This window comes from Mobula birostris, chromosome 24, assembly GCF_030028105.1.
Source record: "Mobula birostris isolate sMobBir1 chromosome 24, sMobBir1.hap1, whole genome shotgun sequence".
NCBI classification, from domain to species: domain Eukaryota; kingdom Metazoa; phylum Chordata; class Chondrichthyes; order Myliobatiformes; family Myliobatidae; genus Mobula; species Mobula birostris.
This window is the reverse complement of record NC_092393.1, coordinates 6,848,924-6,869,696: the sequence shown is the minus strand read 5'-3', so window position 1 is coordinate 6,869,696 and position 20,773 is coordinate 6,848,924. Positions and strand designations below refer to the sequence as shown.

The window sequence follows — 20,773 nt, the reverse complement described above, 5'->3', positions numbered from 1 at the left end:
TATTGAGAGAGGTTGAATAGGATAGGACTTTATTCATGGAGTATAGGAGAATGAGAGGAAATCTTATAAAAATGCATAAGGTCATGATGGACATAAATTGAGTGAACGTAGACAGTCTGTTTCTTGGAGTTGGGGAATTAAGAGCTGGGGGGCATAGGTTTAAGGTGAGAAGGGAAGGATTTAATAGGAGCCTGAGAGGCATTCTTTTTTCACCATTTGGATGATGTGGAACAAGCTACCAAGGGAGTAGATGAGACAGGCACATTGACAATATTTAAAGAACACTTGAAAGATTCGTGCATTAGAAAATTGTAGATGGATAAAGCCCAAACACAGGCAAATAGGCAAATGGACATCTTGGTTGGCATGGGCAAGATGGGCCAAAGGGGCTGTTTCTGTAATGTATGACTATGACTTACCCAGTTCACCAAGAAATTTATCATACTGGTAAAACCAACTGCCGGCGACAGTGGTGGAGGCGGATATGGTAGGGTCTTTTAAGAGACTCCTGGACAGGTACACGGAGCTGAGAAAAATAGAGGGCTATGGGTAACCCTAGGTAATTTCTAAGGTCAGGACATGTTTGGCACAGCTTTGTGGGCCGATGTAGTATTACGTAGTAGGTTTTTCTATGTTTCTAACTAACTTGATTGGATTTTTCAAGAAGGTGACAAAGGTAGAAACTGTTGATGTTATCAACATAAGGCGATGGACAAGGTCCCTCTCAGGAGGCTCATCCAGAAGATTCAGATGCATAAGATTCACATTGTATTGGCTGTTAAGATGTAAAATTGGCTTGCCTGTCGAAGACAGAGTGGTCAGTACGAGTTATTCTGGCTGCAACTCTGTGACTAGTGGTGTTTCACAGGGATGCGCAATGTTTGTGATATATATAAATGACCGGGGTGAAAATGGGGATGGGTGGCATAGTAAGTTTGCAGTCGATATGAAGATTGGTGATATTGTGGATAGCACAGAAGATTGGCAAAGGACATAACAAGGTATAGATATAAGTAGAGAAATGGCCAAATTTGAAGTGTTGCACTTTGGGAGATCAGACCTAAAGAGAAAGTGCACTTTTAAATGGCAGGATCCTCAACAGTTTTGATGAGGGCACCAATTCTTAGCTCCCTGAAAATGGTTCCTCAGGTTGACAGGGCAGTAAAGGAAGACATAAATGCATGCTTGACTTTATTAGTGAAGGAATTGAGTTCAAGAGTGCAGCTTTATAAAACTCTAGTTAGGCTTATTTGGAGGACTGCATTCAACTCTGGCTGAGGCTTTGGAGAGGATGCAGAAGAGGTTTAGCAGGATGCTGCCTGGTTTAGAGAGCATATGCTGAAATGAGGTGTTGGACAAAATTGGGTTGTTTTCTCTGGAGCGTCTGAGGCTTAGGGGAGATGCGATAAAGGTTTATAATAATACAAGAGGCACGGACGGCCAGTATCTTTGTCTCAGGATTTATTGATTAATTTCAAAGGGCGTGCATTTAGGATTAGAGTGGGTGAGTTCACAGGAGATGTGTGGGTAAGTTTTGTTACACAGAGAGAGGTGGGGGCCTGGAATGCACTGCCTGAGGTGGTGGTGGTGGAGGCAAATAAAGTTGGGGCATTCAAGGAGCTCTTAAATAGGCACATGATGGTGCAGGAAATGGAAGATATGGGCATCACGTACAGTAGGCAGAAAGGCAGAAAAATAGCTTTATCCCCAGAACTATAATTGCTCTGAACCAATCGATCAAGCATCATCTATAAATTTGTTCTCTTGCTACTTTAATACTGGTTTTATGGCTGTCATGCATCTGAGTTGCGCTGTTGTACCGCTGGACATTGCTTGTTCTGGCTGGTTACTTGATTTTATTTATTGTTTATTTATTTTATTTGTTGTTTTATAGCATTGAGTACGAGAGTTGCAAACTCATTTTCGCTGTGGTGCATGACAACTGTATGCAATGACAATAAAGATATTTCATTCATTGCTTAGTTTAATGCAGCACTTGATTAATAATTTAATTAGTTCAGTGCAACATTGTGGGCAGAAGAGCCTCTCCCTCTTCTGTCAGCTTGAATTTAAATTCCCAACTTTCTTCGGGGACTGAATTCAGCAACTTAAGCACAGGCTATGCAGAAAAAAAATCAGGAGAATGTTACTGGATCTGGAGGTTTGGAGTTATGAGGACAGACTGAGATTGTTTCCTGCCGGAGCAAGGGAGGCTGAGGGGTGGCTTTATTGAGATTTACCAAATCACGAGGGACGAGATAAGGTGAATAGCCACAGTTTTTGTTTCCTAGGTTGGGGTGTCTAAAACTAGAGGACACAGAGTTACGGTGAGAAGGAAATATTTAAAAGGAACCTGATGGATAACACTTTTGCACAGAGGGTGGTATACATATGGCCTCCAAAGTGATTGAGGTAGATAAAGTTAATTAAAAATGACATTTGCATGGTAAATGGATGGGGAAGTTTTAGAGGGAAATGGGCCAAAGGCAGGGAAGTGGGACTGGCAGAGATAGGAACCTGGTTGGCCTGGGCAACTGGTCCAAAGGGCTTTTTACAGTGTGACTGCTGTGTAATAGCAGCAGGGGACCTGGGGCTGTGAACAGGGGAACGGGTGCACTACGTGAAGGTGGAGTATCTATTCTGCAGGCACATCATGTGACTGTTTAGTTGTAGGTGAACAGCTTGTAGCCCCACCTTGGTGCCTCACCCATGGGTCAGGGAGTGGCCATGTTTTCTGCTAGGCAGAGTCTGAGAAGCTGCATATTACATACACCGAGAATGATGCACTGACAGCAAGAGCCGGACAAAGTTCAGCGGCAGTAAATCTTGCTTTTTTTTCTGTATGGACTTTGATACATTAATGAACATACACCTTCTACAGAAACTGATCGCAAGCACAGTGCAGAAGGAATGTATTCCCCGCTGGGCCAAAGCTGAAGGAAATCGCATTAAAACAGGAGAAGAGGAGGAATCAGGTAATTGGAATCTGAGAGCTGATGCTTGGGCTGTTATTGAGAGGACGTAGGAGCTGAGGCGGAGTTTGTTGTCCTCCCCGAGATCTCGTCCAGAACTGATTAAATGTTCCCTTTGTTTAATCCTGACATTTGAGCAAAGCAGGAATTTTGTGAAGGATTTGAGTTTGAAGACCTCAGTCTGTATTTAGAAATATGCTGAACTTATTTGTGGTGGATAATACAAGTGCTTTCATTAGAACAGTCAACAAGTGACTCCCTATATTGTTGAGAGGTAGCCTGAACCTAGACTGGTTTGAAGAAGACGGGACAAAAGCATGAAATGCTGGAAATATTCAGTATGTCAATCAGCATCTGTGAACAGAGAAACATATTGGGTCTGTTACCCTTGATTTTCAGAGAAGATGAGAGACAAGGGAACTAAGAGTAAGCAGACAGGGAGACTATCTGGATTTAATCCAGTTGTATGAATGTTGAAATTGCAAGTGAAGTGAATTCAGTCAGACACAGCAGGAAAATCCCACTGTGATCTAGGTGAAGAGATGGTCTCAGCTGGGAAGGGGTAGGGACTCTGCAATTTGCCTTATTATCCAAGGAGAATGTTGTCAAGATCTAAGCCAATCCCTCAAAATAAAACTAAGATGATGCATTCCCCATTGGAATAGTTTTGTCAAAGTCTGAGACGGGTGAGGCACTGGAGTGTGGCAACACAAATGTAATCACGTCCTAGGAAACGGAAGGGAGGTGGGGAACGGGGTGGCAGTAAAAAGGGATTAAACAAATAGGTATGGAATAGTGGGTGAGGACACTTGGATGCGTGACAGCGAGAATCTGATACCTGAGACTTCTGTCCTTAGCCAATCAAGATATCGTGGCACCAACGAATATATTCAAGGACCAGGAGTGACGGAGGAGCAGTGGGAATGGTGAGTTTGTGGAGTCTCTCTTCTAACTCGACAGTAATTATTGGTTCATTTTGTACAATATGACAGCGGGTGTTTTATAAACAATACAACAGTTAGCCATTCAGGACTGATGTGACGAGAAATTTAGGCTACGTCCACAGTACGCCAGATAATTTTGAAAACGCCGATTTCGAGTAAAAACGACAGGTGTCCACACTAAGCGTTTTTCAAAATGACTCCGTCCACATTAGACAGATATTTGGGCGAATCTCCTCCTACTGGGCATGCGCAGGACACACAGAAAACAAGCAAAGAGGAAACGATATACTTGGTGCACGTTTGTCCAGTTACAGAGTAGAAAAACTTAAAAGGAATTGCTCTTGGCTCTCGTGCAGGAGGAACTTAAAACTAAAAAAAACAAATACTGGAGCGTATGGAGGCAACCGACAGGGAGTTCATGGACAGTATGACCCGGCTGACGACGAACATTGAAAACCTGACTAACTCTGTTACATTAATAAAGCACCTTGTTAAATGTATAAAACATGTTTGCATTGATGTTATCTTGTATTTCCATACAATGTTACATTAGGCTGTTACACATTGGCTGTTTAACCAAATTCCCCCAGGATCAATAAAGTATGACTATGACTATGACTACGCACCTATTGTCAGAGAAGTACTTGCATAAACAGGTGAACCACCTTCGTACAAGCAAGGACAGAAAGCAGGGCAAAGTGAGAATACTTATTTATTCAGTAAGCTATGGGTAAAAATATTTGGTGAGTACATTTCTAACTCTTCTGGCTTCACTCTCGTTGCCATCTCTTCTGAAATTGTTAGGTTCTGCGAAGCGCAGAATCAAATATCGCTGCGATGATTGTACGCTCTAAACAATGAAGTAGTAATAATAATAAGGATAAGAATAATAAGAAGAAAACAATGAAATGCGTTGCTGTCACCATCTGTTCCGGCACATCATGACAGCGGTTTTAAAAAGCTCCGGTTACCCCCTACACACTGAAACAGATATTAGGCGTTTTCAGACTTATTCACTTTGGAGAACGTTTCTGAAAATCTCCGTTTTCAGGGGATGAAAATGCCGTTTTAGTGTGGACAGAGGGTCAAAACGAAGGGAAAAAGCTTTGTTTTCAAAATTATCTGGCGTAGTGTGGACGTAGCCTTAGTCATACAGAGTGTAGGGAATTAACTACTCTGTCACTGAGCATTTTCAACCTTTGTGTCATGATGTCAAAACAACAACCTAGCCATTTTGTCCTAATGTCAGGAAGACAGAAGAGCTAATTGTTGATCTAAGGAAGGAAGGGGGTTGGGGATGCGAACAATACCCTGTCCTCGTTAACTGAGCTGCTGTACAGGTGATCGATAGCTTCAAGTTCCTTGGCATCCATATCAGCACCATCCTCACCTCATCTAGTCCACCAGAATTATCTCGAACTTTGACAGATACACCTCATCTAGTCCACCAGAATTATCTCAAACTTCACAGATACACCACATCTAGTCCACCAGAATTATCTTGAACTTCGACAGATACACCATTGAAAGTGTCCTGACGGGTGATTCTGAGCCTGGTACGGCAGTGGGCTGACAGGACCTGTAAATTGTGATAAACGCTGCCCAGTCCATCACAAGCTCATCACGTCCTGTCATCCAGCTCATCTTCATGATGCATTGCCCACCACTATTCCCTTTTCTCTCTCCTTCTACGAAAAGATACAGAAGCTTGTAACAGTCAGTCAACCAGACTTCAGAACAGCTTCTACCTCGCTATCAGACTTCTGCGCCACCCGTTTCCCGGTGGTGCTACCATATTCTCAAATCCTTAATTCTTCCTCTCGCAGTTATTCTGTTAGCATCACTTCAGCATTTCTGTTTTCACGACTATACCCTGCACCTTTCTGTTGTTTTGTGCTCACATCTGTACTTATTAACATCATGTATAGTCTTTCCTCATGCGAGCAAGGAATCTCATTGCATCTGGTGTACATGACAATAAGCCTCTAGATATTTAAGAAATTTAAAGGGTGTGCAGTTGGGGCAAGAGAATGGTGCTGAGCTAAAAGATCAGCCAGGATCATAGTGACTAGCATAACAGACATAAGATACCACACATTCCTGGGACCACAGATGGCCCTGAGAGCATTGAATTGTTGGCTTGTTGTGGTTACAGAGAATGGCTGCACTTCCTGCACTCTGCGCACTCTTCAGCTGTTCTTTGGGGGAATCTCTTGGACCCCAGTCTTCAGGTTCCTTGAGATATACTAAGGTTTCCAATCCATAAACACCTTGCTTCTGCTGCTAATTACCTTCTGGACTTCCTAATGATGCCACGGTAGTGTAGTACTGTAGTTAGTGGTCTTACAGTGTTGGCCATGGACTTCAATTCCAACACTGTCCATAAGGAGCTTGTGTGTTCCCCTGTGACCGCATGGGTTTCCTCTGGGTGCTCCAGTTTTCTGCCATAGTCCAAGGATGTACTGGTTAGTAGGCTAATTGATCATTATAAATTGTCTTGTGCTTAGGCTAGGGTTAAATAGGTGGGATGCTGGTTGGTACGGAATGGAAGAGTCTCTTCCATGCTGTATCTCTAAAAAAAAATAAGATCAGTCCTGATATTTACTGATGGAGGTGGCAAGAATCCCCTCACTGGTGTTAAATGAAGTGGAATTCAGAGAGTCAAAGAGCTTTGCCATTCTTGTCACTGCATGTGCAACATCAGGCTCTCTGTGAGATTTTAACAGTTATCTTTGTGGGGAGGCTGAAACTGTAAACATTGCCCCAGATATTGGAGGTAACTGAACAAGTTTAGCATGGCTGAGAGTTCAGCGGTCTTCAGTACCTGTCAGCCTGTTAACCAGGTCATCTGTGCAGTCTACTGCTTGGTTTTGATATAATCGAGTGCTTGGATCAGGGTGTTGTCATGAGGTCCTGTGCTTGCCTCTGTGAAGGAATGGAGGAATGGGTTGTTGGCTGTTGGCAACGACCAGGCTTCACTGGATTTTGTTTTTCTGATTTCCTCTTTGCCAATCATACTTCTTGAGGATTGCATCTATACCGATTCTGCCAATCAGAGATGATCTGATCCTCCTGGGTGACTTCAAGATCCGAGTAGGATCCCCTTGGTCTGATCTGTAGACTTCAGGATTGGGACAGATGCTGATGTCAGTACTATGTCAGCTGTGAATGATAGTGAGTGTAAGACCATGAGTGAGGGGAATCGTTGAATTACCAACCTAGTTTATATACAGTCAGTGATCACTTTATTTGGTATAGGAGTGCACCTAATAGTTTAGAGTGGAACCCGGTATGTCTTCAGTTGCTGTAGCCCATCCACTTCAAAGCTCGACATATTGTGCATTCAGAGTGGTTTTTCTGCACATCACTGTTCTAACATGAGGTTATTTGAGTTACTGTTGCCTTCCTGTCAGCTTGAACCAGTCTGTCCATTCTCCTCTGACCTCTCTCATTAACATGGCATTTCCACCTACAAAACTGCCACTCACTGGATGTTTTTTTGTTTTTCTGTAAACTCTAGAGACTGGTGTTTGTGAGAATTCCAGGAGATGAGCAGTTTCTGAGATACTCAAATCACCCCATCTGGCACCAACAATCATTCCACAGTCAAAGTCACTTGGATCACATTTCTTCCCCATTCTAGTGTTTGGTCTGAACAATGACTGAACCTCTTGACTATGACTGCATGCCACCTGATTGGCTGATTAGATATTTGCATTAGGAAGCAGGTGTACAAATGTACTTAATAAAGTGGCCACTGAGTGTGAAAACAAAAGCTGCCACATCAGAAACTGTACGTGCCGGAATCTGGAGCAAAAAAAAAGCAATCTTCTGGAGCAACTCAGTAGATCAAGCATTATTTTTCTTATTGCTCTCTTTTTGCACTGCTTATATAATTTATTAGATTAGATTATGAGGACACGCAGTCCTCTTTTATTGTCATTTAGTAATGCATGCATTAAGAAATCATACAATATTCCTTCCAACACACATAAAAGTTGCTGGTGAACGCAGCAGGCCAGGCAGCATCTCTAGGAAGAGCTGCAGTCGACGTTTCAGGCCTGACGAAGGGTCTCGGCCTGAAAAGTCGACTGCACCTCTTCCTAGAGATGCTGTCTGGCCTGCTGCGTTCACCAGTAACTTTTATGTGTGTTGCTTGAATTTCCAGCATCTGCAGAATTGCTGTTGTTTACAATATTTCCTCCGGTGTGATATCACAAAACACAGGACAGACCAAGACTGAAAAACTGACAAAAACCACATAATTATAACATATAGTTACAACAGTGCAACAATACCATAACTTGATGAAGAACAGGCCATGGCACAGTAAAGAAAGTTCAAAGTCTCTCGAATGTCCCACATCTCACGCAGACGGGAGAAGGAAGAAAACTCTCCCTGCCATGCCTGACCACAGTCCGACTCTGAGTTGTCCGAAAACTTCGAGCCTCCGATCAGCCGTCCAACACTGAGTACCGAGCACCATCTCTATCCAGATGATTCGACCTCAGCCTCGGTCGCCAGCAGCAGGCAAAGCCGGGGATTTTGGGGCCTTCCCTCCGGAGATTCTCAATCGCCCAGTAACAGCAGCAGCAAACCAGCGTTTCAGAAATTTCTCCAGATGTTCCTCTGTGCTTTCACGTCTGTCTCCATCAAATCAGAATTGTCCACGGCCCCTATGTAACAGAAACAATATCATTCTCATCGGAGAGCTGCGCGCGCGCGTCGCACTGCCATCTTCTCCATCCCTGCCTTATTGTAACTTGCAGCTTTTTTATTATTATGTATTGCAATGAACTGCTGCCACAAAACAACCAATTTCATGACATATGTTGGTGATATTAAACCTGATTCTGATTCTGACCTGTGCAGGGGAAAGGATGGTCAATGTTTCAGGTCTGGACCTTTCATCAGATCAGAGTGCAAAGAAGAGATTTCCAGAATAAGGAGATGAGGAGGAGGGGTGATGCAAGAGCTGGCACGTGATAGAGTGGAACCGCCTGCAGAGGGGATAATGAGTAGATGGAACCAGGTGAGGGAAGGGTTCACCTGGAGTTTGGAGGTAGAGGCAGAGACTGCAAGGCAATAATTGCATACAGCAAAAGGTTTTCCACTCTCCAGCTCCACCCCACCTGGCTCCATCTGTCCGTCATCCCGCTCCTCACGTGGTCCATCTATCACCTGCCAGTCCCAGACACTGCCTCACCTCATTATACTGACCATAACCCTCCTCTCCTCTCAATCCTGATACAGGGTCTCATCCTGAAATATCGCCTGTCCCTTTACCTCCACAAAGACTCACTGAGTTCTTCAGTTTTGGACTAAAAACGAAAGTGCTGGAAACACTCAGTCAGAATCTGTGGAGAGAGTATCAGGGTTAATTAATTATTAATTAGTAATAATCTTTCAAGGGAAATTAGGGATAGTATCAATTCCAAAGAAGAAACATACAAATTAGCCAGAAAAAGCAGCACACCTGAGGACTGGGAGAAATTCAGAGTCCAGCAGAGGAGGACAAAGGGCTTAATTAGGAAAGGAAAAAAAGATTGAGAGAAAGCTGGCAGGGAACATAAAAACTGACTGTAAAAGCTTTTATAGATATGTGAAAAGAAAAAAAATTGGTTAAGACGAATGTAGGTCCCCTGCAGACAGAAACAAGTGAATTGATTATGGGGAACAAGGACATGGCAGACCAATTGAGTAACTACTTTGGTTCTGTCTTCACTAAGGAGGACATAAATAATCTTCCTGAAATAGTAGGGGACCAAGGGTCTAGTTAGATGGAGGAACTGAGAGAAATACATGTTAGTAGGGAAGTGGTGTTAGGTAAATTGAAGGGATTAAAGGCAGATAAATCCCCAGGGCCAGATGGTCTGCATCCCAGAGTGCTTAAGGAAGTAGCCCAGAAATAGTGGATGCATTAGTGATAATTTTCCAAAACCCTTTAGATTCTGGATAGTTCCTGAGGATTGGAGAGTGGCTAATTAAAAAAGGAGGGAGAGAGAAACCGAGGAATTATAAACCGGTTAGCCTGACATCGGTGGTGGGGAAAATGCTAGAGTCAGTTATCAAAGAAGTGATAACAGCACACTTGGAAAGCGGTGAAATCATCGGACAAGGTCAACATGGACTTGTGAAGGGAAAATCATGTCTGACGGATCTTATAGAATTTTTTGAGGATGTAACTAGTAGAGTGGATAGGGGAGAACCAGTGAATGTGGTATAGTTGGATTTTCAAAAGGCTTTTGACAAGGTCCCACACAGGAGATTAGTGTGCAAACTTAAAGCACACGGTATTGGGGGTAAGGTATTGATGTGGATAGAGAATTGGTTGGCAGACAGGAAGCAAAGAGTGGGAATAAACGGGAACTTTTCAGAATGGCAGGCAGTGACTAGTGGGGTACCGGAAGGCTCAGTGCTGGGACTCCAGTTGTTTACAATATATATTAATGATTTAGACGAGGGAATTAAATGCAGCATCTCCAAATTTGCTGATGACACGAAGCTGGGCGGCAGTGTTAGCTGTGAGGAGGATGCTAAGAGGATGCTGGGTGACTTGGATAGGTTAGATGAGTGGGCAAATTCATGGCAGATGCAATTCAATGTGGATAAATGTGAGGTTATCCACTTTGGTGGCAAGAACAAGAAAACAGAATATTATCTGAATGGTGGCCGATTAGGAAAAGGGGAGGTGCAACGAGACCTGGGTGTCATTGTACACCAGTCATTGAAAGTGGGCATGCAGGTACAGCAGGCGGTGAAAAAGCCAAATGGTATGTTGGCATTCATTGCAAGAGGGTTCGAGTACAGGAGCAGGGAGGTACTACTGCAATTGTACAAGGCCTTGGTGAGACCACACCTGGAGTATCGTGTGCAGTTTTGGTCCCCTAATCTGAGGAAAGACATTCTTGCCATAGAGGGAGTACAAAGAAGGTTCACCAGATTGATTCCTGGGATGGCAGGACTTTCATATGATGAAAGACTGGATCGACTAGGCTTATACTCGCTGGAATTTAGAAGATTGAGGGGTGGATCTTATTGAAAAGTATAAACTTCTAAAGGGATTGGACAGGCTAGATGCAGGAAGATTGTTCCTGATGATGGGGAAGTCCAGAACGAGGGGTCACAGTTTGAGGATAAAGGGGGAGCCTTTTAGGACCGAGATGAGGAAAAACTTCTTCACGCAGAGAGTGGTGAATCTGTGGAATTCTCTGCCACAGGAAACAGTTGAGGCCAGTTCATTGGCTATATTTAAGAGGGAGTTAGATATGGCCCTTGTGGCTAAAGGGATCAGGGGGTATGGAGAGAAGGCAGGTACAGAGTTCTGAGTTGGATGATCAGCCATGATCATACTGAATGGCGGTGCAGGCTCGAAGGGCCAAATGGCCTACTCTTGCACCTATCTTCTATGTTTCTATGTTTAAGAATTACTTAGTAGGTCTTGAATAATCTTTCAAGAATCAATAGATTCAGGCATAATTCAAGAGGACTGGAAAAATTCAAATGTCACTCCACTGTTCAAGAAGGGAGGGAGGTAGAAGAAAGGAAATTATAGGCCGGTTAGTTTCACCTCTACTACTACTACGATGTTGACTCAGGCCTAGGGGGCCAGCGTTGGGCATGATGATGGACTCTCCACTTCTCCCTCTCCCTCATCAAACCTCAGTGGTTGGGAAAATGTTGGAGTCGATTTTCAAGGATGTGGTTTCGAGGTACTTGGAGGCACATGATAAAATAGGCCAAAGTCAGCATTGTTTTCGAAAGGAAAAGTCTTACCTGACAAATCTGTTAGAATTCTTTGAGGAAATAACAAGTGGGATAGACAAGGGAGAATTGGTGAATGGTGTGTACTTGGATTTTCAGAAGGCCTTTGACAAGGTGCCACACATGAGGTTGCTTAAAAAGATAAGACCCTAAGGTATTACAGGAAAGATACTAGCATGGATAGAGTATTAGGAGAAGGCAAAGAGTGGGAATAAAGGGAGCCCTTTCTGATTGGCTGTCGGTGATTAATGGTGTTTCGCAGGGGTTGGTGTTGGGACTGCTTCTTTCTTATATTGTATGTCGATGATTTGAATGACAGAATTTATGGCTTTGTGAACAATACAAAGATAGGTCGAGGGGCAGGTGATGTTGAGGAAGCAGGGAGCCTGCAAAAGAACTTAGACAGATTAGGAGAACGGGCAAAGAAGTGGCAGATGGAATATAGTGTTGGTAAGGGAATGGTCATGCATTTTAGCAGAAGGAATAGAAACACAGACTGTTTTCTAAATGGGGAGAAAATTCAAAGTCTGAGGTGCAAGAGGACTTGGGAGTCCTCATACAGCATTCCCTAAAAGCTAATTTTCAGGTTGAATAGGTGGTGAGAAAGGTAAATACAATGTTAGCATTCATTCTGAGAGAACTAGAATATAAAAGCAAGAATGTTATGTTAAGGCTCTATTAGGCACTGGTGACACCTCACGGAGTGTCGTGAGCAGTTTTTGGCCCATTATTTAAGAAAGGATGTGCTTGACATTGGAGAAGGTTCATGGGAATGATTCTGTGAATGAAAAGTCTTATCATCTGAGAAGTGATTGCTGGCTCTGGGCCTTTACTTGCTGGAATATAGACCAATGAGGGGGGATCTTATTGAAACCTATTGAATGGTGAAAGGCCTCAATGGAGTGTATATGGAGAGGATGTTTCCTATGGTGGGAGAGTCTAAGACACAGCCTTAGAATAGAGGGATGTCCATTTAGAACGGAGATGAAGAGGAATTTCTTTAGTAAGAAGGTGGTGTATCTGTGGAGTACATTGCCACAGGCAGCTGTGGAGACAAGTCATTGGGTGTATTTAAGGTGGAGACAATAGGTTCTTGATTAGTCAGGACATGAAAGGGGTGAAGTCAGGAGAATGGACTTGTGAGGGAAATGGATCAGACATGATGAAATGATGGAGCAGGGGCACACTCAGTGGGACAAATGGCCTAATTCTGCTCCTGTGTTTTTTGATCTAAATAATTCAGGATTCAGGGTTAATGATTAGGGTTAATGGCTGTTTATCAGAATTGGGAAGGTAGGAAAACAAGTTAGTTTTAAACTGCCAAGAGGGTGGAGAAGAGATGGATAGGACAAAGAAGATGTCTGTGATTGGGTGAGGCCTGAGTTTCCATGGTGAAGTGCTGTTTACTCAGCTATACAATAAATTAATGAAGGTAGTTAAGATTAGATTAGATTCAACTTTATTGTCATTGTGCCGAGTACAGATACAAAGCCAACGAAATGTAATTATCATCTGACCAGAAGTGCAAAAGAATAGTATTATTTACAAAATAACTGTGAATAAAAGGTAAGTGCTACAGCACACAAATATAGAAGTACTGAGACAGTACAATATTGGTGAAACACTGCTTAGCGCTGTGATGAGAGGTTCAGCAGGGTCACAGCCTCAGGGAAGAAGCTCTTCCTGTGCCTCCTGGTGCGGGAATGGAGTCTCCTGTAGCACCTACCAGATAGGAGGAGAGTAAAAAGTTCATGGTTAGGGTGAGATGCATCCTTTATAATGCTTTTCGCCCAGCCCAGGCAGCGTTTATGGTAGATGTTCTCAATGGTGGGCAATTGGGTGCCAATAATCCGCTGGGCAGTTTTCACCACACATTGGAGTGCTTTGCGGTCCGATACGGGACAATTGCCATACCGCACTGAGGTGCAGTTGGTGAGTATGCTCTCAATGGTACAGCGGTAAAAGTCCGTCAGTATCCTGGGACAGAGGTGAGCTTTCTTGATGCTCCGCAGGAAATAAAGACGCTGTTGCGCCTTTTTGATCAGGATGGAGGAGTTCAGGGACCAGGTGAGATCATCGGAAACGTGGATACCAAGGAACTTGAAGCTTGATACACCCTCCACTACAGATCCGTTCATGTAGATGGGGACACGAGTGTGGCTCCTAGCATGCCTGAAGTCCACAAAATGGAGAGAAAACAAACAAAGCAAAGAGTTCCAAGCTGTTTCAGGGAATCAGAACTGAAAGTAAGATTATTCATATGCTCAGTAACTTAGACTGGGCTTGTAAAGACAGAAAACCGATATATTATCAGTTTTATAGGGATAATTTACAACAGAATTGGTCATTTTTGATGCAGACAGCAACTGTGCTGAGTCTGGAAGTTTGCAAGATGCTTGCTCAGAATTTGAGGTGGTGTTCCTCAGGCTATAAAAGTTCAGGAAGCCACAGCCAGACATGTCAGAGCCAGAGGCACCCAGAAGCTCAAAATCTGCCCAGAGGCAAATTGAATGTAAGTGCGTCTTCAATAGAAACATCCAACATACAGAGGAGACTACACAGTGGGTTCTGAATGCAGTAACTAGATCAGAAAGGGTGCAAGTGAGTCACTAATTCACCTGGAAAGTCTGGATCCCTGGATGACGGGAGGGATAAAGGTGAAAGGTGATGGATCTGCGGAGGTTGTGATGAAAAGTACCATGAGAAGTGGAGTAATTGGTGAGAATGGAGGAGTAGACTACAGTCATCAAAGGAATGGCTCCTTCAGAATACTAATGGGGAGGAGAGGGGAAATATATCTGGTGGTGGAGTCTTGGCAAAGCTATGGAAGTTGCAAATCTATTGAATTTGGAGACTAATCGGTGGAAGGTAAGAACCAGGGGAACTCTTTCCTTGTTCTGACCTGGAAATGAATACATGAGAGCAGAAATGCAAGGAACAGAAGGGATGTGGTCAAGAGTTAAAGGGAAGTCACATTCAGGAAGAAGACCTCTGTGGAAAATTTTCCTTGAAACAGATACAATGGAGTTGGAGGAATTACAAGAATGGAATGGAGCCCTTACAGGAGCCAGGGTGCAAAGAAGTGTAGTCAGTATAACTATGGGCTTGCAGTGGATATTTGTCACTAACCTGTCTCCTGAGACAGAGATAGATGAAACTGTGAGCAGGATTAAAAATGGCATCCATATTGGTAACAACATTTTTGGTTTTTGTATGGGTGCAGGAATCAGTAGTTTTGATCTGAAAAATGTGAGTGAAGTTGAAGGAGAAATTGTTCCTCATAAGAAGATTAATTCATTCTCAATAGATGCTGCTACTGGCCTTATTCCTGTATTCCCATCCCCCTGATCCCAACCCTGCTCATCCCAGTACCATTTCGTACCCTATTCCTCCCAGAATTCCCAACCCCTCTTCTACCTGACCCTGGTTTCACTTTTGCTCACATTTCTAGCCCCTCTCCTGGACTCTCTCCCAGTTGTTCTTTGGTATTCTCTGTTTTATTTCGGGATTCCGAGGCTGGATTTTGGCCGGAGCCCACATGTGCGGGTCAGAGCACTAAACCAGACAGGTAACTGGGACCCAGTCATTCAGCACAGTCTGGCACATTCTCCAGTCCAAGGGCTGAGCATACCTCCTCGTGCAAAACCAGCCTTAGAAAGACTGCCCAGTTATCATTAACAGTGCTGGCTGGTAATTTTCAGGCAGGAAAGCGACATAATTGTGAAATGTAATCTCCACAAGCTCATGAAAATAAATAATGTCAAACATGCATCTAGTCAGTACTACTCAGTAGATGAATGAAGTTCAATGCCACCATCTATGTGCCATCTCTTACTGAGGTGCTCCTTCAACAGGACTGTTCAAGATGTCTGCACATTCCCAAACACCCTGCAGTGGGCTATACCCACAAACATCTCCTTTCACAAAGACCACCAGCTAATGTTTTGCTTTTTCCTTCAACAGGAAGCTGGCCTGCTTGAGATCCCAGCAAAATTGGCTGCTCAGTTACAGCTTGCTGAGGGTAAGTGTGTGTAAAATTTGGGGCAGGTGATGGGGGGGGGGGGTGGGCGGGGATTCTTGAAGCGCTCTTTCACATATCCAACCCAGACTGTTGGACAATTGATTCCTCTTTATCCTTGCTATGAATGAGATTGTTGGTGCTGGCTCAGTTCCTGCACCCAAACTCAAAATAAATCAATGCTAATTAATGCTAAGTTAAAGATTTGTCTTTGATGTAGCAACTATGATGCAACTGGAGAGCTGGCCTCTGCATCACCTAGAGAGAGGTTCTCACACATGACCCTCTGCTCAGTAGTACCATCCCTTTCTGATGATTCTTTACCATGAGCACTCCACCCAAGCATCATCTCCTCTCTCGTTCCGGAACCTTCCCTCTATCTACAGCAACCCCTGAAAACATTCCTGCTCCCAATAGCAACAGGCAACCACCTCACCACTTCCCCCGGGAGCAGCTCCCTTCTCCTTGCTATGTCCACTCAACCACAGCACACAGTCCACATTGATTGTTCTCACTGCAGTCTCCACATGCTTCCAGAAATGCGTGCTGTTAATCCAGAAGGTAAGCTCAAATCCCACCACAGCACTTGAGAACTTAAGTTCAAGAAATTTTAAAATCCTGGTATTAGAAGGTATTCTCGGTCAAGATGACCATGAAATTATTGGACTGTTTTCTAAAGCCTTACACCTGAGCAATGCCTGTGTCCTGGCCCAGAGCTATGTGGTTGATTATTAACTGCTCTTTAAAACGTTCCAGTCAGCAATTCAGTTCAAAGCCACAATGGGATCTTGATCAACTGGGGCAGTGGGCCAAGGAATGGCAGATGAGTTTAAGGTGAGATTTTGCATTTTTAAGACAGACCATAGAAGGACTTGAACAGTAAATGGTAGGGCCCTGGGGAGTGTTGTAGAACAGAGAGACCTAGGGGTGCAGGTCATAGTTCCTTGAAAGTGGGAAAACAGCTAGACTGGGTCGTGAAGGTGTTTGGTATTCATCGGTAAGGGTATTGGGTACAGGAGACTAGATGTGTTGTTATAGCTATACAAGATATTGGTGAGACTACATCACGAGTAATGTGTACAGTTCTGAAAGGATGACATTAAACTGGAAAAGGTATAAAAATAGACTTACAAATACTTAACCGGGACAGGAGATTTTGAGTTACATGTATAAGGAGAGGCTAGATAGGCCAGGACATTTGTCTCCCGGAGCATAAGAGGTTGAGGGGTGATCTCATTGAGGAGTATAAAATCTTGAGGGGCATCCAAGGTAGGGGAGTCCAAAACTAGAGAGCATAGACTTAAAGTGAGGGAGGATGAGAGCTGTAATTTTCTCACACTGAGGGTGGAGTGTATATGGAACAAGCTGCTAGAGTAAGTTATAGGGGCTGGTACAATAATATCTAAAAGCCATTTGGATAAGCATAGAGAAGGTTAGAAGGATAGGGAAGGTTTAGGAGGATAAGGAAGGTTTAGAAGGGTAGGGAAGGTTTGGAAGGGGAGGGAAGGTTTGGAAGGAAAGGAAAGGTTTGGAAGGGGAGGGGAAGTATAGGGAGGGTTTAGGGTAGGGAAGGTTTAGGATGATAGGGAAGGTTTAGAAGAGCATGGACCAAATACAGGAAAATGAGTCTAGCTTACGTAAGCAAGTTTGTTGGTATGGATGATTTGGCTGAAGGACGTATTTTCTGTGCTGTATGATTTCATGACATAGACAGCCTTGTTTGAATTGTTCCTGATACAAATATATTCCTCCTTAAACACACAGTCCAAAACTGTGAGCAGTACTAGGGTATTCCCTCAACAGTTACAGCAGAGCTTCCCGACTGTTACACTCCACACCTATTGTACTCAAGTATTCTAACTGCCTACCTAATTAATGGTGTTATCTATTAACATTCTGTGTTACATATATCCTTCTGTAGGGCAGAGAGGGAGAAACAGTGTTGTTTGAGGTTGAAAGGCTTCAGTTATAATTGAGAGAAGTTCAAAAATCAAACTAATAAATACTATCCAAGGATTTATAAACCACACTCCACTGATGACTTCTTTCTGTTTCTGTTTCTTATCTCTACTGATTCTATCAGCTTGTTCTGATGCAATATCATTCCACATCACACTGATCACCTTTTATTTACAGAACCACCGCACCTTCTTTGGTTTTCTGTGTCTCCTCCTGAAATGACAATTACCTGAGAATATTCAATTCCCATCCTTGGTCACCTTGCGATTGCATCAGAGTCATGAAGAGATACAGAAAGGAAATGTGTTCTTCGGCCCATTAAGATATCCTCAGCTCTCGGTCTTTTCACACCAATCCTACATTAATCTCCCCAAGTCCTCTTCAAACACTGAAATACTATTACAGTAGTCAATTAACCTTTGAACCTCGTCTTTGGGATGTGATGAAAGCAGGACAGCCGGAGGAAAATGGTTTTATTAACAGTTACAGGGAGAATGTGCAAGTTTCATGCACACAGCCCCGGACGTCAGTATTGGACCCAGGTCTCTGAATCTCTGTACTGTATATGAAAACACAGCAATGTGGAGTCAGGAGCAGGATTTGGCCATTCAGCCCTCAGGTTCTGCTGCACGATCAACGATAATCAAACATTTCATTGTCTGTTCTCACTTCCCCATCTCCTTTGAGCCATTTGGCATCGAGGAATATATTTACCTCATTCTTAAATATAATTAATAACTTGACCTTCACGGACAATTGCTGTGGAGAATTCCACAGGTTCACCACCGTCTGGGCTTTTTATGGCACACCCCAAGTTCTGAGACAGTAGCCCTGGTTGTCCACTCCTCAGCTATCAGGAATGTCCCCCTTTTATCTCATCTCTTTAGTTCTGTGAGAATTTGGTCAGCACTGCAGTGTACCGGTTAGCATGTCACTAGTACAGCTCAGGGTGCTGGAGTTCAGAGTTCTATCCCAGCATCCTCTGCAAAGAGTCTGTATGGCCTCCCCATGGAACGCAGGCGTTTCCTTTGGGTGCTCTGGTTTCCTCCCACAGTCCGAAGATGTACCGGTCAGTAGATTAATTGGTCATTGTAAATTGTCCAGTAATTAGGCTAAGGTTAAATCGGGGCTGTGCAGCTGGAAGGACCAGAAGGGCCTGTTCCATACTTTATCTCTAAATAACAAATTTTGTATTCCTTCTGTGAGATTCCCCTTTTCATTCCTCTATGCTCCGGGGTATTGTGACCTAACTGATCCAATCTGTCCACATACATCAGTCCTGCTGCCCCAGGACAGTGTCTAGTATGCTTTTGTTTCACTCCCATCATGATAAGAACATTCTTATACAAAAGTCTTAGGTATATATATATATGCACACAGTAGCTAGGGTACCTAAGACTTCTTCACAGTACTGTAGTAAATTTATGTTTTGCACTGTACTGCTGCAGCAAAAAAAAAACAAATTTCATGACGTATGTGATTGATGATCAACTTGCTTCTGATATGGGTCTCTATTGTGGACTGAGTAGGAAGGGGAATCATGGTCAGGAAAAGGAAAAGGGAGAGGGGAGCGAGCAGGAAGCACCAGAGAAATTTTCTGTAGTGATCAATGTGATCATTGTTTGGAATCAAATGTCCTTGCCCAGTGTCTCAGGGCTGGGTGTGTCTGCAACCATGCATGCTCCCCTCCCCTTGTCACCCGCCACCTGTCCCACACCCTTCCCATGGAACTCCACCCTCACCATTCCCAACATATTTTGCTCCAGCCAGATTTACAAACTCACTCTCCACTCCGCATTGACAAGTACAGTACTGTGCAAAAATCTTAGGCATCCTAACTAAATATATGTGCCGAAGAGATTAGCACCTTACTGTATAAAGAAGCCAAAAGTGCATAGAAACTCCAGATGGGGTCTCACCAAGGTCCTTTACAGCAAGACGTCCTTGCTGAAATCCCTTTGTAATAAAGACTAACATACTACTGGTCTTCCAAATTACTTGGCACACCTGTGCACTTATTTACAAATTTTGTTACACCTTCACTTTTCCCAATCTGTCACCAAGCAGATATATTCTTCCTTTTTAGAATCAAAGTGTATAACCTCACATTTATCCATGTTAACCTTCATCTGCCATGCATTTGCACTCACCCAACTTGTCTAAATCACATTGGAGTCTCTTTGCATTCTGTTCACAATACACATTGCCCTCTCTCCTCTAAGGTTCTGGTAACAAGTTGTTTTCTCATCCAAGTGATTGATATCCACTATATTATGAATAGTTAGAGCCCAAGCACTGCTCCTTGTGACATGCACTAGTCACTACCTGACATTTGGAAAAAGGTCCTGCCTGCCAACAATTTCTACATGTTCTAGCTCTGACAAGAATACACATAGATTACGATGTAGCTGTCCTGTGCTGGCACCAGTGGAATCAGCAGTTGGACTGCCACCTGTCTTCAGGAGAGAGAGAGATAAGGAAAACAATGGAGCAGCATTTGGAGATGTTAATGAAGGAAGGAAAGCTGTTAAGAGCGGCTCACCCTTTGAACCCCGAACTGTTTGAAGTGATGAACAGGCGATACCCCAGCAGGGGGATAAAAAGGGACAGGTTCGCTAAGGCAGGACACACACGACACCCGAGGTAATGAGACCCTGGAAGCGGTGCGTCTCTCACAAGTCGGTGGGAAGTTCTTGGACGGCTGATCACGGGATCAAGCCATAGACGCTTAGGGTGAAAAGGCACGATTGGCGGGAACCTGGTGTGTGTCCACCCTTGCCTGGGTGCTGGGTTCACCGCAGAGAAACGATCGTATCTGGAAACGGAGGGGTCACGGTCGGTGACCTCAGATGACATCACAAAGGACTCGCCCGAAAGCTGACTGCGAAGGTCTGTGTGGAAGTCGTTTTGAATATTCATTCGCTTTTGCTCTCTCTCTCCTTCCCCCCACTGTCCATCGCCACGGCAGCGATTACTGCGAACTGAACTGAACTCAATTGAACTGAACTTTGCGTCACTTTGAAACTGGTCATTTACCCCTAGACAACGATAGAGCTTGATTGATCCTGTTATCTTAATTCTGTGTACATGTGTGTTTATCATTGCTGAACTGTTGT

The 20,773-nt window shown here is 43.7% G+C and overlaps 1 protein-coding gene across 2 annotated transcripts in view; it reads left to right on the top strand.

Annotated features, from left to right (window-relative positions):
• The window catches only part of myo15b (myosin XVB), a 210,376-nt gene that overhangs the window by 10,712 nt on the left and 178,891 nt on the right, over positions 1-20,773 (top strand). The window contains exons 2-4 of one of the 2 annotated variants that reach the window (XM_072242387.1): positions 2,882-2,975; positions 3,830-3,898; positions 15,644-15,701. In XM_072242387.1, coding sequence (XP_072098488.1) covers positions 3,896-3,898; positions 15,644-15,701 — 61 coding nt within the window. In that variant the 5' untranslated portion in view covers positions 2,882-2,975; positions 3,830-3,895. Of the gene's footprint in view, positions 1-2,855; positions 2,976-3,829; positions 3,899-15,643; positions 15,702-20,773 lie in introns of those variants that run through there. The other variant, XM_072242388.1, reaches the window with a different exon arrangement.